Here is a 22250-nt window from a genome sequence, read left to right as displayed (position 1 = left end):
CAGTGGTACCATTTCTTTCGAGGGCCAGCTTGATGGCAAGGAGTTCTGTTCCCCACATCGTAATTCCTCTCAGTGGAGGATTTCCTGGAGAAGAAGGTACAGGGATGTGATTTTGGGGGTGTTCCCACCCGCTGAAAGAGTATGGCTCCTACTTCGGAGGCATCCACTTTCAGGGTGAAAGGAAGGGTCGTATCAGATTGGCGAAGGACAGGAGCTGAGGTGAAGAGGTGTTTCAAGTTGTGGAAGGCAGTCAAGGTGGTATCAGTCCATTGAAGGGTCTGGGTCTTTTGGCTGGAAAGGGCAGTGAGGGGAGCGGCAGTAGAACAGAAGTGCCAAATGAACCGGTGATAGTAGTTGGAGAACCCAATTAAACGTTGGAGTTCCTTAACCTTTCTAGCGCAGGCAATCCACTAGCGACCCACCTCGACAACATCCAGTCGAAATTGCACGGCGCCAAATTAGAAATACAGAAATAGTCATAATAAACATTCATAAAAAATACAAGTGTTAATCCATCCACTTTGTCAGATTTCAAAAAGGCTTTACGGCGAAAGCATACCATGCGATTATCTGAGGACAGCGCCCCACTTACAAAAGCATAAACATTTTACAACCAAGTAAAGGAATTACAAAAGTCATAAATAGCGTTAAAAATAATCACTTACCTTTGAAGATCTTCATATGGTTGCAGTCACAAGTGTCCCAGCTACACAACAAATGTTTGTTTTGTTCGATAAAGTCCCTCTTTATATCGCAATCGTTTTGTTGGCGCGTTTTGTTCAGTAATCCACTGGCTCAAAGGCAGTCAAAACATGCAGACGAATACATCCAAATAGTACCGGTAAAGTTTGTCGAAACATGTGAAACAAAGTTTATAATTAATCCTCAGGTTGTCAATTGTCTAAATAATCGATAATATTTCAACCGGACAATAGCGTATTCAATAGAAAGGAACAACAACGAAGGGCGCCGAATCGGTCACACGTGCCTAACCAGCTATGCAGTCTTATTCAGTCAACTGACAAAAACGTCTCATTCATCTTCATTTCTCATAAAACAAGCCTGAAACAATGTATAAGACTGTTGACATCTAGTGGAAGCCATATGAACTGCAATCTGGGTCCTCACCCATTAGATACTCTATAGGCATTCAATTGAAAATACCCACATCAAAGAATCCCACTTCCCGGATGTAATTTCCTCAGGTTTTCGCCTGCCATATCAGTTCTGTTATACTCACAGACAATATTTTAACAGTTTTGGAAACTGTAGGGTGTTTTCTATCCAAATCTACCAAATGATATGCATATCCTACTTTGTTTACTTTGGGCACACTTCTCACCCAGACGTCGAAATACTGCCCCCAAGCCATAAGAAGTTAACGGTGGTGGGTTTGGGCCAGCTACTGACGGCGGTGATATTGTTCTCATCCATGCTGACCCCTCCAGGTTTCAGTAAAAAACCAAGGAAGTTTACCGAGGTGCTGTTTTCAGTCTCTTTTCAGTCAAAGAGCCATTGAAGAACCTTTTGCACATAATGCATGTGTTCCTTCAGGGAGTGGGAGTAAATCAGGATATCATCATTGTAGACGATGAGAAAGCGGTTGATCATATCCTGGAAAATCTTGTTCATAAAGGATTGGCAGACGGCGGGGGTGTTAGTAAGAATGTAGGGCATGACCAGGGATTAGTAGTGCCCTCGTGTGGTGATAAAGGCCGTCTTCCATTCCTTGCCTTCACATATATGGACAAGGTTATATGCACTTCGCTGGTCGAAGTATAGATGTTGGTGCGGCCCACTTTTTCAAGGGTCGCTGGGATCAGAGGAAGAGGGAAACGGTTCTTGACCATGACGTCATTCAGGGAATGGTAATCAATACATGGACGGAGAGTACTGTCATTTTTTCCAACGAAGAAGCTGGACGCAGCCGGGGAAGAAGAAGGGCGAATGAAACCATTTTCCAGTGTTTCATCACACTCCAGGGAGTAAGTCAATAGCACAGTCCCCTGGGCCATGTGGTGGCAGAGTGGAGGCCTTGATTTTGCTGAAGACATTGCTGTACTGAGCGTATTCAGATGGTATGGTGGGTGGCACAGCAGAGGCATAGTCCTCAATTGTGGTGGCTCAGCAGGTTAGGCTGAGACAACTGGTGAAGCAGGTAGAAGACCAGGAAAGTAGTTCACCTTGTCGCCATGAGATGGCAGGGTCGTGACGACAAAGCCAGGGGTGTCCGAGGAAGTGTGGCTGTTTGGGGGATGAGAGTTCCATGAGTTGAATGGTTTCGGTGTGGAAGACTCCAATCTTCCACACCGGGAAGATTGGAGGGTGACGTTCTGTGTCAGGTGGGCAATGAAGCCCATGCCCAATGGCTGCCTGTTCAGGGGTGTTAATCCTAAAGGGAGGGGTGACAGGTTTTAGATCAATGTCAAGCTCTTGTACTAGCTGGTGACCGATAAAATGATCTGCTGCTCCCGAATCTATCAAGCCTTCTACGTACTTGGTAACCCCCTTCACGGTTATCAATACTGGGATGGAGAACTGCTTCTGGGAGATATTTAGAAATAAGGACACGGTTACCTGCATGGCAGCGGAGGGACCCTTCTCATCTCTCCATGGGGGTCGAACAGGGCAATGGGTGAGTAGATGATCTTTCCCTCCACAGTATAGGCAGAGCCTTTCATGGATCCGCCTTTGATGTTTGATACACGGGAGAGGAGCATGGCCCACCTGCATGGGCTCTGGAAGACTTGGACGGGATGACGGAATCATGGAAAGAGAAGGTTTCGGGTTCCTGGGTGGCAGAGTTCTTTGGCGGCGATGAGCTGGTTGATGGAGATGGACATATGAATGCATTGATTTAAATCCTGAAGGTCACCTCTACAGGCCAGCTCCGCCTGAAGTTCCCTGTTGAGCCCTCTTCAGTAGACGGTAAGTAAAGCAGCCTCACTACATCCACTCCCTGCAGCCACGGTGCGGAACTCGAGGGCATACTCGGCAGCTGAATTGCGTCCTTGCTGAAGTTCTATGAGGAGGCATGCTATAGGACGACCAGAAGGAGAGTGATCGAATACCTCTTTGAAGAGGGTGTGGAAATGGGTCTCAGATCTGAGTTCTGTGTTGTTGGCAGTCCATAAGGTGGTGGCCCAATCCAGGGCATTGCCTGTGAGTAGGGACAACAAAATCCACCCTGCTCTTGTCGGTGGCGAAGTTAGTGGGGTTGTGCTCAATGTATTTGCTGCATTGCATCAGAAATCCCTGACATTTCCCAGGTGAACTGTCATATTTTCCAGGCATGGTTATGAATGAAGGAGGGCTATAGGTTACGATACCTGGCATCGGAGGAGTATGGATAGGTAGGCAGAGAAGACGCTCCTCTTGCTGGGTTAGGCGCTGATGTTGCTCCACTGAATCCATTCTGTTTTTAGGTGAGGTATTCTGTAATGAATACTCAGAGAGAAAAATGTGTAGATTCACGTGCAAAGCGCAGCAGGGGTTTATTTCGACCTTTGCAGAATGCAGGAATCGTGGTCACAGGCAGGCAATGGTCATACAGAGGTAGGCAAACAGGCAGGTGAATCAAAACTAGGACTGAAGGCTGTAATTTATTTATAATTTTATTTAACCAGGTAGGCTAGTTGAGAACAAGTTCTCATTTACAACTGCGACCTGGCCAAGATAAAGCAAAGCAGTGTGACACAGACAACAACACAGAGTTACACATGGAGTAAACAAGAAACAAGCCAATAACACAATAACCAAGTCAATGACGCAGCAGGAAAAAAAAGTATATATACAGTGTGTGCAAAAGGCTTGAGGAGGTAGGCAATAAATAGGCCATAGGAGCGAATAATTACAATTCAGCAGATTAACACTGGAGTGATAAATGAGCAGATGATGATGTGCAAGTAGAGATACTGGTGTGCAAAAGAGCAGAAAAGTAAATAAAATAAAAACAGTATGTGGATGAGGTAGGTAGATTGGGTGGGCTAATTACAGATGGACTATGTACAGCTGCAGCGATCGGTTAGCTGCTCAGATAGCTGATGTTTAAAGTTGGTGAGGGAAATAAGTCTCTAACTTCAGCGATTTTTGCAATTCGTTCCAGTCACTGGCAGCAGAGTACTGGAAGGAAAGGCGGCCAAATGAGGTGTTGGCATTGGGGATGATCAGTGAGATATACCTGCTGGAACGTGTGCTACTGGTGGGTGTTGTTATCGTGGTTAGTGAACTGAGATAAGGCGGAGCTTTACCTAGCATAGAATTATAGATGACCTAGAGCCAGTGGGTCCGGCGACGAATATGTAGAGAGGGCCAGCTGACTAGAGCATACAGGTCGCAGTGGTGGGTGGTATAAGGTGATTTGGTAACAAAATGGATGGCACTGTGATAGACTGCATCCAGTTTGCTGAGTAGAGTATTGGAAGCTATTTTGTAGATGACATCGCCGAAGTCGAGGATCGGTAGGATAGTCAGTTTTTCTAGGGTAAGTTTGGGGGCGTGAGTGAAGGAGGCTTTGTTGCGAAATAGAAAGCCGATTCTAGATTTGATAGAAGAGAAAAGAGTTGGACCGAGAATTGAACCCTGTGGTACGCCCATAGAGACTGCCTGAGGTCCGGACAACATGCCCTCCGATTTGACACACTAAAATCTCTCTGCAAAGTAAGAATATGGTGATTGACACAGTCGAAAGCCTTGGCCAGGTCGATGAAGACGGCTGCACAGTACTGCCTTTTATCGATGGCGGTTATGATATCGTTTAGTACCTTGAGCGTGGCTGAGGTAGTAAACTTTAGATAAGCAGGGCAGTATGGATACAGATCTGTAACAGTTTGGGTCTAGGGTGTCACCCCCTTAAAAGAGGGGGATGACCGGGGGTTGCTTTCCAATCTTTAGGGATCTCGGATGATACGAAAGAGAGGCCGGTAACAGGGGTAGCAACAATGGCAGCGGATAGTTTTAGAAAGAGAGGGTCCAGATTGTCTAGCCCAGCTGATTTGTACGGGTCCAGGTTATGCAGATCTTTCAGAACATCTAATATCTGGATTTGGATGAAGGAGAAGCTGGGGAGGCTTGGGCGAGTAGCTGTGGTGAGGGGGGGGGGGTGGAGCTGATGACCGGGGTTGGATTAGCCAGGAGGAAGGCATGGCCAGCCGTTGAGAATTGATTATTGACATTTTCGATTATCATGGATTTTTCGGTGGTGACCGTGTTACCTAGCCTCAGTGCAGTGGGCAACTGGGAGGAGGTGCTCTTGTTCTCCATGGACTTTACAGTGTCCCAAAACTTTTTGGAGTTAGAGCTACAGGATGAAAATGTCTGCTTGAAAAAGCTAGCCTTTGCTTTCCTGACTGACAGCGTGTATTGGTTCCTGACTTCCCTGAAAAGATGCATATCGCGGGGACTATTCGATGCTATTGCAGTCCGCCACAGGATGTTTTTGTGCTGGTCAAGAGCAGTCGGGTCTGGAATGAACCAAGGGCTATATCTGTTCTTTGTTCTGCATTTTTTGAACGGGGCATGCTTTTTTAAGATGGTGAGGAAATTACTTTAAAAAAATGACCAGGCGTCCTTCCAGGATACCCGGGCCATGTCGATTAGAAAGGCCTCCTCGCAGAAGTGTTTTAGGGAGCGTTTGACAGTGATGAGGGGTGGTCGTTTGACCGCGGACCCATAGCGGATACAGGCAATGAGGCAGTGATCGCTGAGATCCTGATTGAAAACAGCAGAGGTGTATTTGGAGGGCAAGTTGGTCAGGATATTTCTATGAGGGTGCCCATGTTTACGGATTTAGGGTTGTACCTGGTGTGTTCCTTGATGATTTGTGTGAGATTGAGGGCATCTAGCTTAAATTGTAGGACTGCCGTTAAAACCTCTTACAGCTACCCCGCTACTTTTTTCAATTTCCGCCTGAAGATATACCCAAATCTAACAGCCTGTAGCTTAGGCACAGAACCAAGGACATGCATATTCTTGGTACCATTTGAAAGAAAACACTCTGAAGTTTGTGTACATGTGCATTGAATGTAGGAGAATATAACACAATAGATCTGGTTTAGATAATACAATGGAAAAAAACATATGTTTTTTATTTTTGTTTTTGTATCATCATCTTTAAACTGAACAAGATAAAAGAAACATTCAGATAGGATTTCAGAGGGCAACAGTACTTGTGCAAAGTTTCAGAATGATAACTTCCAAAATGAGTGTGCTGCATGATATTTATCATGAAGTCACCCAGGTGTCCCACACAAGTAGCCCAAATGTACCCAAGTGGCCAAATTGGTGAAGGTATACTTTTTGAAACAAATAACTATATACAAAATACCAAAATGGTATTCTAACACCCCCCCCCCCCCAAAAAAAATAAAAATAATAATAATTGAGAAACAAATATGGGGGAAAAAAATATGAAGAAAAAAGTATATACATTTACAAAATAACATGGGTAACTATTTACACACTTTCAATATTTGGGAGACCCTCAGTCCTCTATCAAATCAAATGTATTTATATAGCCCTTCGTACATCAGCTAATATCTCAAAGTGCTGTACAGAAACCCAGCCTAAAACCCCAAACAGCAAGCAATGCAGGTGTAGAAGCACGGTGGCTAGGAAAAACTCCCTAGAAAGGCCAAAACCTAGGAAGAAACCTAGAGAGGTTCTAGTAAATATGAACAGTTTAGGGTTCCATAGCCACAGGCAGAACAGTTGAAACTGGAACAGCAGCAAGGCCAGGTGGACTGGGGACAGCAAGGAGTCCTCATGCCAGGTAGTCCTGACGCATGGTCCTAGGGCTCAGGTCCTCCTCCTCCGAGAGATAATTAGAGAGAGCATACTTAAATTCACACAGGACACCGGATAAGACAGAAGAAGTACTCCAGATGTAACAACCTGACCCTAGCCCCCCGACACATAAGTTACTGCAGCATAAATACTGGAGGCTGAGACAGGAGGGGTCAGGAGACACTGTGGCCCCATCCGATGAGAGCCCCGGACAGGGCCAAACAGAAAGGACATAACCCCACCCACTTTGCCAAAGCACTACACAATATTGTGCTGCTGATGCCAGGTGCCATAGCAGTCTCTTTCTTCTGTAAAGCAGAGGGTGACCAAGCATGTGGCGCAGGTGATGGGGGACTTAATTTAGCAAAGAACACAGCGACGCCTCCATGCTGTGCCCTTTTGGCCCTGAGCCACATCCATTTCTGCAGAAATAAATTTGGGCAGATGAACACCACTTGTGGCAGGAGCTGGATGAACCAGCTTCAGTGGGGGATGGAAATCTTGGCCCTGGTGGCTGCCATTTGGAGTCAGTGTCACTGTGAAAGAAAATGTTTAGTTAGAATAGTTTCACATATGAGCCCTGTATCAACAGGTATAATAAACAGATATATATTTAGAGTACAGGGAACATAAGGTTGAATATATTATTATGACCTGCTATTATGATCTACTGTCTCTTTTATATTAAGACATTTCAGCTAGATCTACTGTCTCTATTATATTATGACAGACCAGCTAGATCTACTGTCTTTATTATATTACAACAGACCAGCTGTATCTACTGTCTCCATTTCACTTTGGCCATTGTTGTGGGCCTGCCCTCCCCTCAACAGCCTCAAATAGGCTATTTCATTTGGGGGTGGGGTGGTGCGGCAGACATGCATCTCACATTTCATGACATTACATGTTTATATATTGCTTCTAAAATTAAGAACAAATCACAAATAACGTTTTATATTATTAATTTCAAACAAGGGCATTAGCATGATAAGAACTTACCAGTCCAAAACGATGTCCTCTCCCGTTCAAAAAATATTCCTCAGGGCCTCCCGGGTGGCGCAGTGGTTAAGGGCGCTGTACTGCAGCGCCAGCTGTGCCATCAGAGTCCCTGGGTTCGCGCCCAGGCTCTGTCGTAACTGGCCACGACCGGGAGGTCCGTGGGGCGACGCGCAATTGGCCTAGCGTCGTCCGGGTTAGGGAGGGCTTGGTCGGTAGGGGTGTCCTTGTCTCATCGCACATCAGCGACTCATGTGGCGGGCGCAGTGCGCGCTAACCAAGGTGGCCAGGTACACAGTGTTTCCTCCGACACATAGCTGTGGCTGGCTTCCGGGTTGGATGCGCGTGTGTTAAGAAGCAGTGCGGCTTGGTTGGGTTGTGTATCGAAGGACGCATGACTTTCAACCTTCGTCTCTCCCGAGCCCGTACGGGAGTTGTAGCGATGAGACAAGATAGTAGCTACTACAACAATTGGATACCACAAAATTGGGGAGAAAAAGGGGTAAAATTCTAAATAAATAAATAAATACAAATATATTCCTCAACAATCAATCGCTAAATGAATCGTCCTACAACAATCTCTGTCTCACTTTCCCAATCAATGTATTCTAAATTGTGTGTACATCTGTATATCTAGACTCTCCCTGACTTAGTCGCCATAATGTGGGATAAACAGCTGAATCTGCGCGTTTACCAAACAATGCAGTGCGTAATATGTGTTTCTCCTTCCGGTGTGAAACTTCAATAGCGAATTACTCTCTTTACATGGGTTGGTCTTGCAACACATAAACATGACCTACTGCAGCTCATTGGCTATCTACCCAGCTAGATTTCAAGACGATCAGTGGTCATTGGGATAAAAGACAATCAACGAAACAGCGGGCAAATCATTGGTGCACAATGATATCATGACTTGTTTTGATTTGATTACATTTTATTTTATTTGATTTGTTGTCTTCAAAACGGTTTCTTTCAGTCAATACGTCCCGCGAAATGACCCATCAGGTTTGATTGTGTTACAAACAAACCAGTTGATTGCAGTGAAACCAAACATGACTGGAAAAGTCACGTTATGTGTGGGTTATTTACCTGGAATGTGTTGTCGAAAATGGATCACAGAAGTCAACAAATGAGGGTGCCTGATGACACGCAGGGCCTGGGTTTACCTCCACCTCACCCGAGGAACAGAGGAGGAGTAGGATGAGGGTACGGCTAAAGGCTATCAAAACTGGTCGCCTTGAGCTTTGGGGACAAAGAATAAAAGGAGCAGATTTCTGGGCATGGTAGAATAGATTCAGGGCATAATGTGCAGACAGGGGTATGGTGGGGTGTGGTAACAGCAGAGGTAAGCCCAGGCACTGAGTGATGATAAGAGAGGTTGGACATGTTGGTTATAATGAGTGAGGTCACCGCATGTGTAGGAGGTGGGACAAAGGAGGAATCTGAGGCATGATGAGTGGAACTAGGGGCTCCATTGTAAACTAAAACAATGATAACTACCTAAACAACAGTATACAAAGCATATTGACATTTGAGAGAGACATACTGCGAGGCATAATGTAATCACAGGTGTTGATTGGGAGAGCTAGCTAAGACAACAACGGGTGAGACAACAACAGCTAATCAGCTAAAACAACAACATCAGGAAAAATGGCGATGACTGGGCAGAGAGGGTCGGTTCGCGGCTGGGGCCGACTGATAAACAAAAAATAAACAGAATGGAGTACCGTGATTAATGGACAGTCCAGCAGGCATCAGCTATGTAGCCAAGTGATCACAGGGTCCAGGGGGAAGCAATAGATGGAACAGGGAAGCCGCGGAGTAGTCGCTACTACGCTAGCATGCGGGCGACACAGCGTTTAAAGTTAGTAGCCTGGGGCTCGTAGAAGTGTCTGCTCTGACGTCCGACCGAGGCTGGTTGAAGGCACAGCGGATGGAGTATTTGTCGGCAGACCAGTTGTGGTGGTGCGGTGGGGCGCCGTGTCGACAAAGGAGCCAAGCCAGATGGCGAAAGAGGTATTGTAGTAATTTAGTTTGCTAGCCGGGAGATGCGCTTGGCTCACGGCTAACTGGTGCTAGCTTCTGGGCAGGGGCGTTAGCCACTATAGCCACTCGGTAGCAGCGGTGATCCGGTGCCAAGGTCCAGAGTTTACGGCAAGGATCCGGTGGAGTAGTGGGTTCTAGCTGTGTTTTGGTGGAGTCCGGGTGAACAACTGAGTAGGCCTGGAGGTGGGCCTCAGGGATAGCTTCGGTACTGGGTAACTCGGTGGGTGCTAGCTAGCTGTGAAGATCAGGAGTAATGGTCCAGGGATTACGGCAGGAATCCGGCGTTGTAGTGGAGAGACATAACTGGTTCTCACAAACAAGCTAGGGAAAGGCTTAGTAGAGTCAAAATGAAAAATACCTCACAAAAGGCACAAATAGAATGATCTGAACTGAGTAACTAACACAGGTGAAATCAATGAACAAAAATGAAAGACAGGGCTATGTTCAAGAACACAAAGAAACAGGGCTATGTTCAAGAACACAATGACACAGAACACGAGGTTAACCAAGAAAATAAATGCAGATCCTTACAACTGTAGCTGTTGGTAGGCGCTACTGTTACTGCTAGCTAGCTATACCCCAGTTGGGAAAAGACACAGAGATGCATTGGTGGCAGACAACATATGTTGTGAGGCTTTTATTTGTGCTGCCCTGAAGTGGTAGCTACAGACAATACCTGCATACTTCAGTATTTCCTTATTTACTGTTATACAGGTATCAAGAGTATCATAGTTGGGACACAGGATAACAATGAAATAAAGCAGACTGCTTGCCCTAGTGTTACTCCTGCGTATTAAAACCTTTCCATAGTGAGGGTGATAAAATGGATATAGTAGAGACATAAAGAGAGGGAAACAGTAAAAGCTATGGCAAGAGAGAGAGAGAAAGAGAGAGAGAGAGAGAGAGAGAGAGAGAGAGATGTATTTATTTATTTATTTGACATTTTGTTAGGATGAAATCTCTTGAGATGCACCGTTTAGTTTTCAAGAGCCCCCCAAAAAATAATACTTACAGTCGACAGACAGACAGAGAGACAGAGAGACAGAGAGACGGACGGACGGACGGACGGACGGACAGAGAGAGAACGAGAGAGAACGAGAGAGAAGGAGAGAGTGAACCAGGATGTGTTTATGTGCTGTGTTCAGCTCAATGGGCCTCGCTGCAGAAAATTGCTGCGTTGTCAACGTAGCAGCCAGAAGAGCAAAAAATAGTGTGTAAGCTGAAACACCAAAAATGTGTCAGGGTAAGTATTTATTTAGTTACACGCTTGTTACCATTCATTACTCAACATTACTGCAGGTGTTCAACTCAACTCTGTCTGAACTCAGGCTTTATAATAAAGTATGAACAGAGAGAGAGAGAGAGACTGTAACTAACGATTTTTACATACTTTAATTAACAGGGGGTGATGTGTGTGTTTTTCTGTTTGTGTGTGTGTTTGTGCCAAACTCTCATTCAGCAATTTACCACCAAACACTTGTTAAGTAATGCTACTGCTGTATAATCAACTTACAGTATATCACATTCCCTCATTAAAACAAAGTTGCATCATCATTTCCCCCTTATGGCCTCACATTTCAACAACAACAGTGGTAGTAGCTATTTACAGTATAATCAATCTGGGGACTGAGGAAACTTCAAGGCACACACTCAGACATACCAGGATATCAGGCAATTTCCTCGTCTTTTTATTGAGGCCTACTAGAATGAGTCCCAAATGACTGATTGAGTCCCCTATACTCTACATAGTGCACTCCTCCTGACTTCTGACTCCTTCTGTGCACTCTTTCCTGACTTGATTAAACTGTGGCCACTAGTTATTATAGGCTATCAGAAGGGCCCAGAGTATTACCTTAGGCACCAAGTATAGGCTATCACATGGGCCCAAAGTATCTCCTGATTGGGATATGCAGTCAGGGATAACTCCAGGCCCTTTTCATTCATAACAATCACACATTTTGTAAAAAACAACTCCAAAGCAGTGAACCTAGCTAGCTCATTTTCTGATGCCCCTCCCACTCAGCAAAACTCCTCTAAACAGAAGGCAAATTAATAAAACATTGATATCTATGATCTCTCTCTCTCTCTCTCTGTTTTACTGAGCACTGCTCTATTATTAGGTTTCAAACCAAGCTCGTCTTTACTTCTCTTAAAGCGTTATTAAAAATGTAAATGTGTGAATGCAGAGAGGGGGTGACTCTCATTTGTTTAGAGGCAACTTTCATGAGGATAGTCAAACTCAGAGATAGAGAGAGAGAGAGAGGAATATTATCTTCCTTTAGAAAAATACAATGGAGAGACAGGAGTTCGAAGTCACATACTGCTTGCTTCCCCAGACTGACTCTGTTAGCAAATCTCCTATCATCAAGCCACATCTATTTCCCTACACTAAATGAAAGATGCTTACACAATATGTTTGGTAATGGCCGATGTTTGAGCAGGTTATTATCATTAAAATATAAATGGGAATAAAAAAGGGAAGGAGAAGGGGACAGTAAAGTTAATGTGGCGTGGCCCCGTTTTATGGCCACACGCAGTCTCTTTCATAGATAAACCGCTAGATCATTTTAATTAGACAGTGTGTTAATTGAGTGTGGGTCCTGGGATAAAATGTGTCATTATTGGTCTGCACCAACGGCAACCCCTCACAAGAGTGACACCATTCACCCGACTGAGTGAGAAAGAGAGGGAGAGAGTGACAGAAAGAAGAAGGGGGAGGGAAATAGTCTTTGCGTGTGTGAGAGAGAGGGGGGAGTGTGAGTGAGAGAGAGGTAGGTGATCTCCCACCTCAACATCCTCTCTGACATCATTACTTAGTCATTGCGTTCTGCCTAGTGTGCTAACATTCAGGAAATGCCAAGAGAGATCGACGTTACAAGGTATCCCACTTTGCCTAAAAAAAACGGTGGTAAAGGTCAAGACTCTGTGCCCAGGGGGAGCATGCTGCATATACCACCTACTTCGATCTACGTACTACACTGCACCATGCAGTCAAACCACTACCATGCAAAACTGGTCTGAGATCAGCTGTTGGAGAATTAGAGAGAGTCAGACTACGTCAGTCCAACCACTAACATCCAAACTGTACTGGGATCAGCTGTTAGAGAGCCAGAGACAATGTCACTACTTTATCCTGAGATACCCCCTGTGGAAAAAGAGGTTTAATAGAATGAAGAAGAAACCAGATCACATTTGACACGTTTATATTAATGTATTTAACACCCACACACAGACTCTCTCTAACACACACTGACAAACTCACACACACGTACGCCACAAATGCAGCTCAGTGCTCTGTCAAAACCCTTGTATTGCAGAACGGGATCAGTGGCCAAGCGTATTATTACACTCAAGTCATACATTCTTAACGTGTCCTTCCACAAAGGCCTACTCTAGTACCTCTAACGTGGCGATGGCACAGGAAACATAATAAGACCATTAGCTTGGTGATTCACTGCCTTCAGAACCTTTCATCCAATGGGTAGCTCCGAGCCATGCAGGAGACGTGAGTCTCAAGGTTTTTAGTGACTTCTGAGGTCTTAGATGTTGCTCTGTTCCAACAGCAGGTGCTATGTAATGTGAGTGTAATTGAACTTGAATGTGTTGTAATGCAGGCATCAATGCAGCATCAATGCAGGCATACTGGGTTAATGTGTGGCTATCAAACGCTGATAAGCCAACTGTAGTTACATTAAACTATCTTCATCAGTAGGTCTTGGAGAGCAGGTATAACAAGGAGTTTCATGACCTGGCCCGACCAGGGAAAGTTCACTAAGGTAAAACGAGGACCCTATGTATAATTCCATCACCTTTCACAAGTTTCTCTCAATCCAGTCCATTAACTAGATAATAAATGACATGCATGTAGTCAATCTTGATAAAGCGACTAAACAAGATGCTAAACGCTAGCCTGAAAAGGTTGGGCCAAGTGCCCCATTTGGAATCCCGGCCAAGACGTTAGGTCTGGGGGGCAAGTCAAGATGAATCCTCTGTCTAGTCGTGGCGGAGCATGACGTCTTGCCACCAAGCTTCACTACTTCCACTGCGGAGAGGAAACAAGGGCTGGGAAAACACATTTCTAAACACAAAGTAGACAAAGAGGAGAGGGGACAGAGGGATGACATGAGGAAGAGTCCCTTTGGAAGAGGGCATTATTTATCCCATCCTATCCTCCTCTCTTCCCTTCTTCCTCCAAAGCAGTTAGTTTGTTCCACAGCGGTAGGTAGCAAAATAGTGCCACTTTTCAAGCCATTAGCATCACTAAATGGAAGGGAAGCCATCCAAGGGGTGAGAAGAGACACAGACAGGGCGAGGAACAAGCCCCTGTGTACATCCTAAATCATGTTCCAGGTCTCTGCATGGATGCCAGAGCTGTGTTTAGCTATGCCAACCAACTACGCCACCCTCTCCTCACTGTTGGGGGGTGCAGTAAGGGGGTTGGCGAACAAAAATATTCTTCCAGACGAGTGGATGTTGTTGACTTATGAAATTCATTTCAGTTCAGTTCAATTCATTTCAGTTTGTAAAATTAATTTCAGTACATTTCAGCTGAGTTCATCTCATTTCAGTTTAGTTCAGTTTATTTAATTTCAGTTCAGTTCAGTTCATTTCAGTTTAGTTCAGTTTATTTCAGTTCAATTAATTTCAGTTTATTTTGAGGGGAAGAATCCATGTGTACTAACATATTCCTTCGTTCAGGTTGAGGAGCCAGGTGCTTAAGTCTACTAAATGTACTGCAATTATTGAAGAAATGTCTCCAATTATGGTCCAGACAGTATGCCAACAGTATAGTTAATGAATGTGTATGAAAGAGTTCTACGTTCCACGAGTTCCACGTGTACAGCCTTACAAAAGCCTTACAAAATGGGTATCTTAAACTACTTTTTGTGTGTGTGTGTGTGTGTGTGTGTGTGTGTGTGTGTGTGTGTGTGTGTGTGTGTGTGTGTGTGTGTGTGTGTGCGTGTGCGCGTCTATTAGCTCTCTGAAAGAGATGTAGGCATTTCAAAAGACCAGCTAACTACATTGATAACCTGCCAGATATTATAATGAACTCTCCTTACATTAAAGACCACTCACAGAGTCCCACTCTGCATCTTATGCAAATTCATATTTAGATTTTCCCCACTGGATGTATGAAAAACAAAGAGAAAACCGTGTGTTGTATCATGAAGAAAAAAACATCAAGATAAAAAAGTGGCCATATAACCTGCCAAGGCTGGCAGATTTTCCTGCACTATTGACATATACCATATGTAGATATTTACTATCAGCGAAGTGCATTTCTGGAAGCAATGACTTCAAAAGCGAGTGGATGGGTGAAATACATTATCAAGGTTGAAAATCACTTAGGGAAGTGGCTTGTATGATAGTAATGATAAGCATGAAGCACAATAATGGTGGCCATTTTGTATCCACACTGGCAGGAAGAAGGAACCCTGCCATTAAATTCATAAACACCACTGAGAATGAGAAACTGGACACTCTTATCCCCATAGGGAGGCTAGTATCCACCCAGGGCTCAAGCACACAGACAGACAGAGAAGAGACCACATTAGCCTTGTCTACATGCCTCAGAGGGTACCACCTGCCTTGGGGAACAGAACACACCATAACACCTCTACTACCCAGGTCACCCTAGAGGAGTAGTGGCACAGGGCACAACACATATCAGGGAGCACAAGCAGAGCATTCTGAGTAGAAGTAAAAAACAAAAAAAAGGGAAAAGAGGGAAAGGGAGCGTGGTGGCACAACGACATCTGAGTGAATGCATGGGTGAGGCCAGAGTAGACTCGTTCAGCCACCCACCCCCACCACACACACACACACACACCAACCCTAACTGCTGTGGTTAAGTTAGAGTTAGAGAACTTCAGGTTCCATCAGGCCGTCCTTGAGGGCATAATTCATCACCCATTCAATCAGGAGCTAAAGCCCAATGAAGATTAAATAGTCCAGTACTAGTGTCTGAGAGCTGGAGAAAACATGCTTGAGTAGGCAGTCAATCTCCCTTGCCTGGCCATAAGAAAATATTTCAAAATGGATGCCTGTTTCCGTATTCAAGATAACTATTACAGATTTACAACTGGGGGAACGGAGGCAGGGAGTTGGGCTGGCTGTGGTAGACAATACACCCAGAAAAACTTTTTCACACACACAGAGCCAAGCGCATGCACACATACACACACACACACAAACGTCCCCAAACCGCCGCAGCCATCACTGAGAGTTAAAAAACAAGTTCATGCAGCGTGCCATAATCATTTCAGACAGAGAACTGAAACTGAGGGATTCATTTTTTTTATCCAAATGAAATCAAGCAAAAAGAGGCAGCCACAACAACAAAAGAAACGTATAAGAATGATTAAAAGAGCCCAGTGGCTTTCTCTTTTTTGAGTCTGCATGATTGTGGAAATAACTTCAATTTGTTTCACCATGTTATCCTGTTTCAAATGAAGGCCTCTAAGCCCTTTTAGGGGGGATGAAATCATGTCAGTATTCCAGCCGTTTCAAAATCAAATTGGGATGGAAGGATCTGGCTGCTTCTGGAAGATGATTCATCTGTGTCATAACAACCATGTATTTATTAGAAACCTGGAGTATTAGCCAGAACTGGGACAGGTCATATCATTAACATGGCCTACACGTTCAATTGTGACCTCAGTTAAAAAGTATAAGCTGTCTTCACTCACAGAGGATGAGACGGGTTGTAGTGCATCACCAATTAATACCCTTATGTAGACTGACAGATTTTGGTGGCAGAACAACATTTATGGACCAAAATCAGATATGACATACCAGTTCTCCTCTGTGCAGTTGTAAATCTGCTATTACGGGCTCATCACCACAAAGTATTGATCACATATGCCAAGGCATATTAAGAACAGTGTTCTAAGTGCTGTGAATGTTTGCTAGGGAAGTTCAGGCTTCACTAGGGTCCTTCCCTGGATGATTCCATTAGAGACCATTGTCTCACGCTCTGTATCCCTACAATAATACACCACTGCAGATGTCGCTTTTAGGAAGCACAATGATAGTCTCTCATACATTGTACGCCACCCTTTGGAGTGTCTGTGTAAGTGCAGGTAACAAGTGCACGGATTATTAACTTGAGGAGCGAGGCATTATTCTGAATATAATTTACTCTGGCATGATGATAGTCTGCAGACTAATTGATAAAAAATCCATATGAATGGTGAATATGCATATAAAGTCCACATAATTCATAGGCATAGAATATAATTATTAAACTAGGCCTATTAAATATATGGCTTTTGTAAAGGAATTGTGAACATAGAAGCATCAGGAACAAGCCAGCAATTCAGAGGACCACATAGGCTTGCTTTCATTCAATGCGAAATATCGTTATTACAAGTAAAGAGTTCAAATAATTAATATCCCCGTCAAAAATATTTACAAATCTGCCCGATCAATTAGCCTAGATTGGATGAAAAATATCGGATCCAAAGCGACATATAAACGATCTATAACAAAACATATATATTGCAAAATACAGGGCACGTTAACAGTTATAATTTATTTCAGTCGTATTCATTACATATAAATGAACTAAAACGAGTGGAATTCACCTGTTAGAGTAACCTATATGCGCAAGAATCGTGAGTGTTTTCCATCCGCTATGTGAAGCAATGCTGCTATCGGTATGGCACGGGCACGGAGTCTGCAGCAAGCAAGCATATCTCCGTGTGCAATAGCAATACCAGCCCAACCTGGCCCCGAATGCTTCTGGAGGTGCTGAAACCTATGTGGGATATCGCCCTGCTGTGCGCAACTGAACCAATGCACCTGTTACAGTGGACAAATAACTCGCTAAAACGAGCGAATATTTCCGTGCGGAAAACAGTTTGGATAAAATAAGCCTTGACAGTCCTTGACGAAACGTGGTGCTTCATAATATACAATTGTTTATTTTGTGAAAAATAAATACACATGACAAATGGTGAATAATCATCACTTACGCTGCTGTTTTGCCCCGACCAGTAAACCACTGCGTGGTTATGCGCTGAGTCTCCGGTCAAGGCGAAAGTAGTGCTGCTTAGTTTGGGATCATCTCCTCTGGATGTCCCTCGACCCTCATCCCTGTTCCACTTGAATTCAGATCGGCCCAGTCTGTGTCCGTCCAGTAACGGACCAGGACTCCTTCTCTCATCCGATGTCTCTCCTTCTAAACCGGGGCCACCGGTCATAAGGCTCTCCCTAAACTCGGGAGTTTCGGGACCGCTTCGCTTCGCTCTCCGTAGCGCAACATCCTCAGCACCATCCTTGACTTTACCCAAATCATTCACCCCAATATTATATTCCCCACGGTACCTTTCTTTGTTTTCACTAGACCCAGTTAAATCTTCCAGAGCGACTTTTGGGGTAATTCCATCGTCATTGAATCTCGGCTCATTCACAAGAACACCTGCCTGTTGGGTGTCGCTTGGTACTCCAGTATTTTGGTCAGTAACTCCGAGTAGCTGGCGCTCAAGCCGGACCTGTTCCAGAGCTTTGGCCGCCTGCCTCGTACCATCAGCCGCGTGCGTACCGATATCCAGCTGTAATTCCTTCAGGTGTAGCTGGACCGGCGACTGGCACGATGCGCAAGTTATCTCCGCCTTGGCATTTAGCGGGGTATGAGCGGAGATCAGAAACCAGGTACACAGAGTTAAGTGCAAGCCTGGGCAGAAGCCAAGCCAAGTATCCATTGCTGGTATAGTTAGAGATGTTGGTCCAACACACGGAGCGGGAAAACCTTATCCAACCGAGGACCAACTCCTCCCGAAGTCGGTGAGATTGTTGGGGTATTTAGAAAAGCGCTCTTCAGCTAACTGTTCACGTTCAAGGAGCTGGTCGCGGGCGCTACCACATAGGGGAGGAGCTGTATCGAAGCCGAGCTGCCGAATGTGCGCCAGGATGAGAGGGAGACTGTGAGAGAACCCGAACGCAAGAGCGAGAGCTGAAAACGGGAGAGAGAGAGAGAGAGAGAGATGCGCCGTGGCTTTCACACTGATGGTGATAGCCCACTAGTAATCGAATATGATATGACCGATAAATACCTATTCAACATAGCTTTCACCAGATAGATAACATCTGACGATGTTCATATCAGAGTCAAATCAATGGTGTCAATGTATAAAGATTCTAATGTGATTAGGGACCAGGATGTCAAACACATTATAGTCTTCACAGTGCTTCAGAAGTCATTATTTTTATTAACCGGAATCAAAGTAATTGGTTTTTAATGTACTCCTGTCCAAAGGAAACGGTATTTCCTGAAATGCATGTAAATTACTTTAATGTAGCAGGTGCTCTGACACCTTAGACTCTTGCCAATTAGATGTTCCATTATGCCATGACATAAAGGTTAATGTGCGCACAGAGGGAATTATTAGCGCAATAAAGCAATGGCATTTTTTAAAGATCAGCAGCCGAATAAAAATGATGTTTGTGCAACCAGAACATTAAAGACATTGTCCAGTTATTAACTTGTTATTATTTGAGAAAAGGTATTCAAGTAACTGTCCAGTGTTTCCAGATTTCCATGAAATATGACCTACTACAATATCAATTACAATATGACTGAAATAGTTTTCCTTCGATTATTTTTTAATTACCTATGTTTCTTTATTGGAATGGTGTTGGCATACAATAACAACAGAACTATGTGGGGTATACTGGTCATGAAAAATATTCATGTGAATAGACCACTGATTGGCCAGCTCGTCCGCTGATCCAGACATCATCCTCTGTTTGGAAATAGCAGTTTGAGGTGTGGTTTGTTATAGGTCTATGTTATAGACCTGTGCGCAATGCTTGTGTCTCTGCATGCTCAAGAATGAAACAATCTTGTCATCAGTTTCATTTATGTCTCATGACAGCCAACAGACGCGACCAGAAATGAACGAGCCGCACACGGTGGAGTCGAGTCTGACGGCAGAGTAGTGTACTGGGCTGGAGCATTCAAATTGAGCTCTAGTGTGCGTGCAGAGAGGGCCCAGCGCAGAATCAATAAGACGAATTGGGCGGATTTGGCAAGGAATTACGCTATTCCCCGTGGTAAAACACAACCAGCTCCAAAAGGAGAGAGTCAGGTGGACAGGGAGGGAGGTATAGAGGGAGTGGGAGGAGGAGGATAGGGAGGGATGGATGGATTTGGAAAAAATGCACCAGGTGTTTATCAACCCAAGACTTAAGAAGCAGCCAAAGTGTGAAAAAATTATAACACATTTGGCATTTCAAAATTGATTGTAGCCTACCAATTTCTTATAGAATCTAGCCTACATCACAGAAAACCCTAAGACATAGAAGTATGCAGAATGTTTTTAATATCTATAATAAATTAGTAGTGGATGGGAGAATCAGACAGAATCCACAGGTTCATGACCTCCAATAGCATTTGGTATAGCGATAAACTTGAATATGTTGTGGTCTCGTTGTGGTCAAGATGGCTAAAACCACTGCACCTCCAAATGGCTCCACGCCATATAGGAAATAACCAAAGTTTTGCCTCAAATGGCACCCTATTCGCAAATGGTTGTCGTCAAAAGTTCACTCGTAGAAATATTGGTGACTCAAGGAACCCTGGAGATCCTCAAGGAACCCCTGGAGTTCCTCAAGGAACCATTGCTAGTCAATGGTTCATATTTGCACCTTCAGTTAGTTCAGGGCTTCTTGGAGGAACATTTAATGATTCAATGTAGCAACGGGGTCTTCCTAGAGTGGTGGCGTGGCTTAGTAGGGGAATGGCTTTAAGATATACACTATACTGTATATACAAAAGTATATGGACACCCCTTCAAATGAGTGGATTTGGCTATTTCAGCCACACCCGTTGCTGACAAGTGTATAAAATTGAGCACATAGCCATGCAATCTCCATAGACAAAAATTGGCAGTAGAATGGCCTTACCAATGAGCTCAGTGATTTTCAACATGGCACCGTCATAGGATTCCACCTTTACAACAAGTTGCATCGTCAAATTTCTACCCTGCTAGAGCTGCCCCGGTCAACTGTAAGTGCAAGGTTTTCACACACTGTTGCTGGTATTTTGGCCCATTCTTCCATGCAGTTCTCCTCTAGAGCAGTGATGTTTTTGGGCTGTTGCTGGGCAACACGGACTTTCAACTCCCTCCAACGATTTTCTATTGGGTTGAGATCTGGAGACTGGCTAGGCCACTCCAGGACCTTGAAATGCTTCTTACGAAGCCACTCCTTCATTGCCCGGGCGGTGTGTTTGGGATCATTGTCATGCTGAAAGACCCAGCCACATTTCATCTTCAATGCCCTTGCTAATGGAAGGAGGTTTTCACTCAAAATCTCACGATACATGGCCCCATTCATTCTTTCCCTTACACAGATCAGTCGTCCTGGTCCTTTTGCAGAAAAACAGCCCCAAAGCATGATGTTTCCACCCCCATGCTTCACAGTAGGTATGGTGTTCTTTGGATGCAACTCAGCATTCTTTGTCCTCCAAACACGATGAGTTTTGCCTGGACATGTACTGGCTTAAGCAAGGGGACACGTCTGGCACTGCAGGATTTGAGTCCCTGGCGGCGTAGTGTGTTACTGATGGTAGGCTTTGTTACTTTGGTCCCAGCTCTCTGCAGGTCATTCACTAGGTCCCCCCGTGTGGTTCTGGGATTTTTGCTCACCGTTCTTGTGATCATTTTGACCCCACGGGGTGAGATCTTGCATGGAGCCCCAGATCGAGGGAGATTATCAGTTGTCTTGTGTATGTCTTCTATTTCCTAATAATTGCTCCCACAGTTGATTTCTTCAAACCAAGCTGCTTACCTATTGCAGATTCAGTCTTCCCAGCCTGGTGCAGGTCTACAATTTGGTTTCTGGTGTCCTTTGACAGCTCTTTGGTCTGGGCCATAGTGGAGTTTGGAGTGTGACTGTTTGAGGTTGTGGACAGGTGTCTTTTATACTAATAACAAGTTCAAACAGGTGCCATTAACCTCTAGTGACACCCCATCCCGTGAACGGGACCGTTGTCATCATCTGACACTAATTAGCATAACGCAACAGACATAAACCTTCCTAGAAAATATTCCTATTCAGGAAAATCACAAGTGAAATATATCGGAACACAGCTTAGCCTTTTGTTACTCAGCCTGTCGTCTCAGATTTTCAAAATATGCTTTACAGCCAAAGCTAGACAAGCATTTGTATAAGTTTATTGATAGCCTAGCATAGCATTATGCCTTGCTAGCAGCAGGCAACCTTGTTACGAAAATCAGAAAAGCAATCAAATTTATTTTTGATGAACTTCGGATGTTTCCACTCACGAGACTCCCAGGTAGATAGCCAAAGTTCATTTTTTCCCAAAATATTATTTTTGTAGGCGAAATAGCTCCGTTTGTTCTTCACGTTTGGCTGAGAAATCGACCGGAAATTGCGGTCACGACAACGCCGAAAAATAT

General features: G+C 44.4%; 1 protein-coding gene across 1 annotated transcript in view; it reads right to left on the bottom strand.

The window, feature by feature from the left end:
- Positions 1-18692, bottom strand: part of LOC139424541 (VPS10 domain-containing receptor SorCS3-like) — a 216792-nt gene extending 198100 nt beyond the window's left edge. Inside the window, exon 1 of the mRNA XM_071176480.1 lies at positions 17802-18692. Within this exon, the coding sequence (XP_071032581.1) occupies positions 17802-18530 (729 nt within the window). The 5' untranslated portion in view covers positions 18531-18692. The remainder of the gene's footprint in view (positions 1-17801) is intronic.
- Between the last annotated feature and the right edge of the window lie 3558 nt (positions 18693-22250).

The sequence above is a fragment of the Oncorhynchus clarkii genome, chromosome 13, assembly GCF_045791955.1.
Source record: "Oncorhynchus clarkii lewisi isolate Uvic-CL-2024 chromosome 13, UVic_Ocla_1.0, whole genome shotgun sequence".
NCBI lineage: Eukaryota > Metazoa > Chordata > Actinopteri > Salmoniformes > Salmonidae > Oncorhynchus > Oncorhynchus clarkii.
Note: the sequence above shows the minus strand (reverse complement) of the source record. Positions and strands in the feature narration are given on the sequence as shown.